The sequence below is a fragment of the Poecilia formosa genome, unplaced genomic scaffold, assembly GCF_000485575.1.
Source record: "Poecilia formosa unplaced genomic scaffold, Poecilia_formosa-5.1.2 Scaffold455, whole genome shotgun sequence".
Classification (NCBI taxonomy): Eukaryota; Metazoa; Chordata; class Actinopteri; order Cyprinodontiformes; family Poeciliidae; genus Poecilia; species Poecilia formosa.
Window position 1 is genome coordinate 334,394 of NW_006800394.1, and position 8,845 is coordinate 343,238.

General features: G+C 40.2%; 1 protein-coding gene and 2 long non-coding RNA genes across 3 annotated transcripts in view; 2 read left to right on the forward strand and 1 right to left on the reverse strand.

Annotated features, from left to right (window-relative positions):
* The first annotated feature begins 626 nt into the window (after positions 1–626).
* On the forward strand, positions 627–1,455 carry LOC107833791 (uncharacterized). Its single transcript, XR_001659555.1, has 3 exons — positions 627–830; positions 1,012–1,149; positions 1,261–1,455. It is a non-coding gene; the product is annotated as an uncharacterized LOC107833791 (long non-coding RNA).
* A 350-nt stretch (positions 1,456–1,805) lies between these two features.
* LOC103155919 (transmembrane protease serine 9-like) overlaps positions 1,806–8,845 on the reverse strand; it is a 15,508-nt gene continuing 8,468 nt past the window's right edge. The window contains exons 6-12 of the mRNA XM_016663912.1: positions 8,536–8,690; positions 8,300–8,446; positions 8,080–8,203; positions 4,002–4,173; positions 3,609–3,862; positions 3,430–3,524; positions 1,806–2,777 (exon numbers count right to left, since the gene is read on the reverse strand). Of these exons, the coding sequence (XP_016519398.1) occupies positions 2,445–2,777; positions 3,430–3,524; positions 3,609–3,862; positions 4,002–4,173; positions 8,080–8,203; positions 8,300–8,446; positions 8,536–8,690 (1,280 nt within the window). The 3' untranslated portion in view covers positions 1,806–2,444. The remainder of the gene's footprint in view (positions 2,778–3,429; positions 3,525–3,608; positions 3,863–4,001; positions 4,174–8,079; positions 8,204–8,299; positions 8,447–8,535; positions 8,691–8,845) is intronic.
* Positions 4,112–8,845, forward strand: part of LOC107833797 (uncharacterized) — an 18,988-nt gene continuing 14,254 nt past the window's right edge. The window contains exon 1 of the long non-coding RNA XR_001659562.1: positions 4,112–4,192. This is a non-coding gene — a long non-coding RNA (uncharacterized LOC107833797). The remainder of the gene's footprint in view (positions 4,193–8,845) is intronic.

An 8,845-nucleotide genomic window follows, 5' to 3' on the forward strand; every position in this document is an offset into this window, starting at 1 on the left:
AATGATAATCATGATGTAATTTTTAAGAAAGTACCCAATCCGTTTTCAGTTGTGTGATGTAAAACCTTATAATCAACGGCATTAGCTCCAGTTCACACTCCAGACCAGATGGTGGCGGTATTGCACACTTTCATTAAAAAAAAAAAAAAAAAAACGCCATAAAGACTAGATAAAACTTGAACGCAGAGAAGATAATAGACGCTGTTTAAATTCGCCATTTTTACTCGCATAATATTGCCTTAAAAGTAGAGAGGGCCTTGACAATAATTACTAATTTTGGTAAATTCAAGCTGGTGACGTTTTAGTCCGAGTTAGACGGAAACTCAACGGGACAACAACCGATGGAAATGAAATGTGGGTCACAAAAGGAGCCCCGAGGGACGAAGGATGCTAACGTGTTGCTAGCTAGTGGTAAGTTTGCTTATTAATTATCTTCATTTAATTATAAACAGTGAAGTAAAGATTTATAACTTACGTTGGTTTCATAAATAATTATTTTATCAATGTTATTGTGACTTGTATGATTATTACTATAGCAATCATTCAGCTTCACGTTATAACTGCATGGAGGCTGTTTGTTGCGACATACTTTTATTCATAAACTGAACCTGGTTTTAATTAAGCTCCATAAGACAGAGAGACTTTGATATTGTGAGGTTGTTATAACTCGTTCATTAATGTTTTTATCTTCAACATATGTTTGCAAGCAAATGAAAGGAAGCAGAGATTCAGGTGTTGGGAAACTAAAGACTTTCTGTCTCAGAAGAGGCTCTGGCTCCACCAGATCACCAACCAGCTCTGAGGATGAACCTCCACATCGTCTTCATGATGTAAGTTTGTTTTTGTTTTTTCAATGAGGAGCTAGCTACATTTTCAACAGCAAAAACTGGTGTGTTACCAACACCAAGTACTTAATAAACATGATTTGATTTAAAGATAACTGGGCAGAATTTTTCCCCTTGTCAATCTAACATTTCTCTTTCATACATTTTATTTATTGTTGGCTTTCAGGGCCCTGTGATGGACTGGTGACCTGTCCATGGTGAACCCTGCCTCTCATCTGATGGCTGCTGGAGATGGGCACCACCAGCCCTCCTCACCACCCTGCAGGGATCAGCCTGTTCAGATCATGGATGGAAAGATTTTAAGGTAATTTGTCTCCTTAAGTCCACACTTAAAACAGCTTCATAGTTAATGCCAACATCAACTGATTCTATGACATTACTGACAGTTTTTTTTTTCTACTTCTAACATAAACAGGCAAAGAAGAAACCCAGAAATGTTTTTCCCCCCCAGGCATCCGGTCCCAATCATCATCAGTTCTCATGATGTCACATACACAGCGAGTACAAAACGTCTTAAAATTGTAATTGCTCTATTGTTCTTTTTTGTAGGTTTCTGTAAAGTGCAGTGAACGGGAATGTTCTGTCGTTGATCCTCACTGTCATTTTTTATTGTCACACTTAAATTTTCATGTTCATGTGTTCACTTTAGATGTGTAAACTGATAATTTATGTAAAGTTCATAAAGTTGTGAGTAAAATTGGACAATTTAAAAATGTTGGTAATAAAACAAAATATTTGAATTACCTTGGGCATCTTGTGTAATTAATCTTTCTATGTAATTGTAGCATAAAGCAATGTAAGTACTGTAGTGTAGTTACGCATGTCATTTACAAAGTATAAATAAAGACTTATGAGTAATTAAAATTGTACTTTATTAGCAATAGCAGTAAATCAAAAATAAAAATTAAGTGTAATTTAAATGCATTACTAATATATTAGTAATATATTAGTGTAATTTAAATGCATTACTAATATATATATTGAAAGTGTATTTTTAATATAACAAAAAGGCGTTCTGCTTGAATCGTTCTCCACACCTTATTTTTTATTTTCTAAAATGAAGATAAAAATTTATTGTTTGGTTTTATAATGTTTCTTGAAACTGTATTTGTTATAAATCAAAATCTATTTTTTTTTATTAGCATCATAGCAGTGTGCATAATATCATAAAATTATTTGTTTTAATAAAGAAACAGAAACAAGTCATGTTTACAATATATAACAGTAATCTGGTAAAGATAAAACTTCAGGAAAACTGGATATGATTAAATTGAGCCTTTTTTGAGTACATTTCTGTTGGTTAATCTTTATAGATCTGATACATTTGTTTGGATTTTTCAAGGTTGATTTTACAACCATGTCAGGTTTAGCCTTTGAACTATTTTTGCTTTATGTTTTTAGTTTCTTCTGTGGATGAAAAGAAAAATGTTTTCAGCCTGAAAGTCGCTGCCAAACGCTTCTGATCCTTTAGATCTGCATTGAATAACCAAAACCAGAAACAAGCTGTAAAGTACCAGGGAGCATTTTGGGCTAAAATTAAAACACCATCACCTGCTTGATCTGTGTCATATCTTGTAAATCAGACAGTATAAATGCTGCTTATGTGAAGAGTTGGAGGCATAAAGTTAAGAGGAGAAGATGGCCTAAGAGGACGGAGGGGAAGTGAGGCATTATCACCCCACTGGTTGTCATGGGGTTGGGGGTTGTGGCATTTGTGGTATTTGTGATGTTGGTGGTGACGGCGGTGATGACGGTTGCTGGAGATAAGAACGGTCCCAGTGTCTTGGTCAGGAAAGCCTGAAAACGGCTCAGTTTTTCAAAGACCTTCATGCTGGCCCGTTTCCTTCTGTTGGAGGTATTATTATATGAAAGCACCACTGCCTGGAACCAGGAGCCGTCCTGCTTACACATGAGCGGACCACCAGAGTCGCCCTGAAACAGAGAGAAGACGTATCATCCGCTAAATATTCTGAGTCAACCTTTTAAACCATCTTACCAACCACCAAAGTCCCTCTAGTTTCCCCACATTCACACCTCCAGCAGCTAATGCTTAGAGTCCAGTTTTCAGTTTTTAAGATCGTACCAAAACATCGTCAGCTCTCCATGTTAAAACTAAACACAAGGGAAATGTTTTCAGACTAAAGCTGCTTATTTCAGCTTATGGGAGTTTGTCAGAGGTTACAGTAGATCCTGTATCACATATAGCAAAAACATGCTTAACATGTTTAATTTATTTTGTTGCTAAATCAATTTTTATTTACATTCACTGCTTAGAATGTGGGGTTACGGTTGTTCTTTATCAGGGTACCTCTTTTCCTTATTCAATAAATAAAAATATAATTTCTGCATACAGCATACAGAATAAATACTGATATTCTGAGAAAATGCTTGCTTAGAATGTCTTTCTTGATAATCTGATATGTTTTTGATAATATTCTAATTCATCGAGATGCACCTGTAAATAGAATGAGATTGATCTGTTTTTCTATTGAAATCATACTGGCTTCAGCATTTTAGCAGCTTAAATAAGGTTTTGTAATGCTGGAAAACACAAATTCGGAATTCATCATAAACCCCGGTGTACCTGTCCCAGAGTAAAGTCTTCTGTGCACATGCTGTCTGCTGCTGATGCATCCCCACAATTTAGCACTTTTGTCTGGAACTGCTGCAAAGGTTCCTCTAAAGTTGGAGAAAATAAAGAAGCTGTAATTTCTGGTAAAGTGGTTTGATCTGCATTGGTTCTCATGATTAGTCCAGCATCACCTCCTCCTGCTCCAGGGCTCCAGCCGGCGGCCCAGCATACGGCTCCCTCTGGGAATGTTCTTCCGTTGTCCAGGCAGATCGGCCAAATGTATTCGTTCAGGGTGGGGGACGACGACAGCGTCAGCACTGCGATGTTGGTTCCCGTCAGGTTGCTCATGCTGATATTTACCACATCAAACGATTTCTCAAACTGGTTCACGCCGTTCTGATTTAGCCGACCCAACACGACCATCCACTCAGAGGCATTAGGGGGGCTGAGGGAGAGAGGATGGACTGAATTAGAGCTGAACAGAAAATTATTTTACCAGTTTAAAAATTAAGTTGTCTCTATTAATGGTAATAATGTATAATGTTGGCATGTTTCTTCTCCCGTCATGCTCAGCTTCAGCGTACCCTGAGAAGCAGTTGGCGTTGGTCAGCACGTCCTTCTCAGACACCAGCGTCCCTCCACACACGTGCTGGCCGTTCTTCAGTAAGCTGGCCATCCACGGCCAGGCACCGGCCGACGCCACAGAAACTCCACCCGAAATCCTGGAAGCCAGTGGGGCCTGTCCACAGACCACACCTGGAGGAGGAAGACACAGGTAGACAGAATGAAACATCTCTCACAAACCCATTTGTGACGCTTAATTGGCACAGATGTCATTCAGACTTTCAGAACTTCACCTGAAGTTTCCAAATGTTTCCTTAAACAGTGAGGAACATTCCTGAAAATAACACTCTGAGCTATCTGGGGTCTTTCTGCTGCACTTAATGGGCGATGCAGAGTTTCCTTCCCAAAAACTTGCTAAGCTCGGTGGTCGAGGCGCCGAGGCGGTTCACCAGCGGTACACCATGTTTTTGTATTAAAAGATCAATCAATCAATCAATCAATCAAATTTTATTTGTATAGCACCTTTCACGAACAATGCATTTCAAAGTGCTTTACATCATAAGAACACAAAAATACAAAGTCATAGAACACAGTCAACAACATCACACTTTGCACATCAGATTATTCATTAATATTTCATGAGCATTTGATGTTCTGTCAATTTAAAAGATGTTAAATTGACAGGAAATGTAAAAATATCACTGGGTAATTATGTTACGGGAAGACATCGTCAGTGAAAAGCTATTTAAACTCACAATTATAGAGAATTAAAAACAACAAATAATAAAAAAACAATTCAAATATGTTGGCATCCAGTGATGGCATAGTTACTCTGAAAAAGTAACTTTAATCGGCTTACTGATTACTCCTTGAAAAAGTAACTTAGTTAGATTACTGATTACTTGATTTGGAAACTAAGTTACATTAAAAGTAACTTTTTTATTTACTTTCAGCAGCTCTAACAACGCTCTGCCACCTGTGAATATTACATTGAGCTTTGCCAAAACTTCATTGCAAGTTATTTTATAAAGGTTAACATCAACAATGTGTCTCCACTTATAAGGTTGTACTGAAGGGGAGATTGTTTAATGGTTACAACAGTAGTAGTAATTTGTGTGTGATTGTGTGTGTTCCAGTATTGTCTGGAAAACTCTAAGAAGGATAATTTTAGAGTTCCCCTCCCTGACTCAGCCTCCAGGTTCTGTTCACTGTCAGAGCGCAGCGCACAGAGCTCCTCCTGCGGCTCCACACCTCAGATTTATGACAACTACATTAATATTAAAGATCATAATGGCGTTTATAAACGCTGTTCATATTAGTCTCGATGTTTGCAGTTTTCTGGAGCGCAAAGCGAAGTTCGACGTCATTCACAGCAATTAACTTGACATTAACAAAGACACAGCGGGACGGATCATCAGGGAATAGATGGAATTGGAAGGCTTGACTAAAACTACCTGGATGTCAGACAAATTATGGGGCTTATCTGTTTATTTCTAAGCCCAAATAAGTGTTCAAAAACAAGCCCAAAAATAACCTACAACTTATTAAGTTTGCTAACAACTTTAGAAAAAAACAAGCCCAAAGCTGCTTATAACAGTTGCACTTGGCGACAGAAACTCAAAACAGTTCCTTTTTCTCCAGCAACAAAATGCGCATCTCCCTCCATTGTTTACATTTCTGTCCTGGCGAGCCATCAGCTGCTGACTGTCGCATAGAAACGGGGATCACTCCCCAAGACACACAGAGGAAATGAATTACAAAAATAAAAAAAATAGTAAAGTACAGTGATTTGGACAAGTAACTTTAATCTGATTACTTGATTTGAAATAGCAAATCAAGTAACTGTGGCATTACTCGTTACTGAAAAAAGTGGTCTGACGTCACTGTTGGCATCATGGACCACATGGAAAACTGGAGTCTGTGCCGAATAACAGCAAAACGACATACAATCTGATAAATAAAGTTTTTCTTTCTATTTTGTCTTTATGTGAACCACTAGCGGAACAAGTCAGCGTCGGGCCGGGGGGCGGGGCCAATGACCGGGCCCCTCAGGCAGAGGCGCAAAAAGTGGGTATGCAGCACATGCAACGCATAGGGGCGCAGCACCAGAGGGGGCGCCAAAACCCCGTCTGGAGGGGGCGACGCGCCGATCATGTTTTCCCATACAGTTCAGCGCGCCTCACGCTCCTTCACCTCTCGCACACAACGAGGTAAATGTAGCGAGTTTTACACTTCACGTAGCGTCGCCTGGGGGGGGGGGATTTATGTTTTCGCATCCACCTGACTAATGTGCAGTTGCGCCACTGCCCTCAGGTGTATCACCTGCGCTGCTGGAAACTATTTAGCGGGGAGAGGAGGGCGTTTCTCGTTTCATTTTTACCTAGAAGCACATTGGCTAAACTGTGAGTCAAAAAGTCACTGACTACTGAATATTCCATTGAGGGACAGAAACTTTAACATTACATACATCTTTCTGAACAGGCGAGGGCGCACTTTCTCCGTCTATAACATCCATCCATCCCTTTTCTTTACACCCTTGTCCCTTATGGGGTCGGGAGGGGTGCTGGTGCCTATCTTCAGCTAACGTTCCGGGCGAGAGGCGGGGTCACCCTCACACCTAGGGACAATTTAGACCAATTAACCTGACAGTCATGTTTTTGGATTGTCGAGGAAACCCGAGAAAACCCACACATGCACAGGGAGAACATGCAAACTCCATGCAGAAAGACCGGGGCTGGGAATCGAACCCAGAACCAACTGCGCCACTGTGTAGCCCCCGTCTATAACAGTGGTTCTTATGAGTCGGTCTCAGGGGTTCGGCGGAGCCTCTGCCGCGGAGGTAAAGACACCTGTGTAAAGTCGTGATGACGCCCCGCTTTGCCATCACTTGCTCCAGAGGATCACGTTACATTGCTGAGCCAATCAGAGCTGCGGAGGAGCCCTGATTGGAGGAGCTCCACTCTCAGCATGGATTTGAACTTGTGTCTTTAATTACTTCAGGAAACTCACGGTTTTTACCAAATTCTGTTGCTTTCGGTGTACTTCTAAATCTGCTCCTTAGTCGTATCTTTTTGGGGTTGGTACTGCCTCTAGTGGCGTGGGGTGGTAACACAACTAATATAATTACATTACTAAATCAGAATACCGCAAAGTCTTTATTATTTATTATTAATTTTTCATTCTTATAAGATTGTAGAGCTAATTAATTGATCTAAACGAGACCTTAAAGTGGTTCCAGTTTCTCTCGATGGCCAACCTGTTGAAACTGTGGCAGATTTTAATACCTTGGCTCGTTCCTGGACAGTCAGCTCAACTTTGCTGAAACACTGACTATATTTTGAAGAACTGTTTTCAGAGACTTTACCTTTCAAGAAGACTTAGTGATCATGGGGTGACCCAACTAGACTCTAGTTGGGTCACCCCTATGTCTTGAATTTGGGGGGGAATCATATTTTATTTATCACTACAGAAGGGTTCAGTGAATGCGCATATGAAACTGGTGGGTTCGGTACCTCAAAAAAGGTTAAGAACCACTGGTCTATAATCAGACATTAAAGCGACTTAAGCGACTTGAAACCATTCCTCCCTCCCCGGCACCCATCCGGGCCTATAGCTCCGCGCCTGATGTGAACCTTCATGCCACAATATCCCATCACTTTGCTGCTGCTACACCTGAATTTCCCCACTGTGGGACAGTAAATATAATTCTATTTTTCAGTTTTATTTTATTCCCACAGGTGATTGAGATCTTTCAGATTACGATCCCAAATGTCAAGGAGGTTGTTAAAAACTTGACAGCATCTACGTACAAAGAATCAGCATCTTTAAATAGACCAGGCAACAATGTCTCAGATTGAAGCTGTCCCTTTCTATCATTAGAGGATAATATTGATCTCTCTGTGACAGAAAACAAGTGGCTGATTACAAATACATTAAAACATGACAAGAGTCAGGTTTACTGTTACCTCTGATAGGCTACAGAAAGGAGACTTTTGTTAAACATTTTTGTTGGTGTGATTAGCAAATAACTGATACGTCTTGAAATCCTTTTATAGGTTTTTTGTTTTATCACAAAATCAATGAAATCAAGATACTCACGCTGAGGTTCAGTTGTTGTGATTTGTGGATGAATAGTAGGGTTGAAGGTTGTACAGGAAACGTTTAAGTCACTGTCCGTCCCGTTGGACGTGAATCTGATGAAGCCCGGCTGGTTTCTAGTGATGTGACTGTTGATCCAGTCATTGTACTGGGACACTCTTGCATAGACTGCTGGGAAATTTGGCTCAGCANTGATGAAGCCCGGCTGGTTTCTAGTGATGTGACTGTTGATCCAGTCATTGTACTGGGACACTCTTGCATAGACTGCTGGGAAATTTGGCTCAGCACAACCAACACCAAAACTCACAATTCCAGCCTGAATCCATCGATCACCCTGCTTGGTCACTAGTGGACCTCCAGAATCTCCCTGTAGGACCAGAAACATTTAGTTTGAAGCAGGTGAGGAGAAGAAATCAGTGCAGGAAGTGAAATCTGATAAAAACAGTTAAGACTTACAAAACATGGTCCCTTCCCTCCTTCACGAAACCCAGCACATATCATGTTGTCAGTAATCTGGTCTCCTAATATTTCACTGTAATCACAACTGCATTGACCATTTCCCACAATATCTGTCTCAACTTCCAAAAGGTTTCCTGGGGAAGGAAGTGACTCTAAAGGAGACACAAATTCAAAGAAAAAGGATAAGAAATGACGAGAATAACATTCAGTAAACTGCCATCAGGATTTTGTGACAGACATCACCACTTATTTGTGATATTTTTTATTTCTACGAAGCTGTCTTCAGGCCTGTTTTAGTATGTTCTCG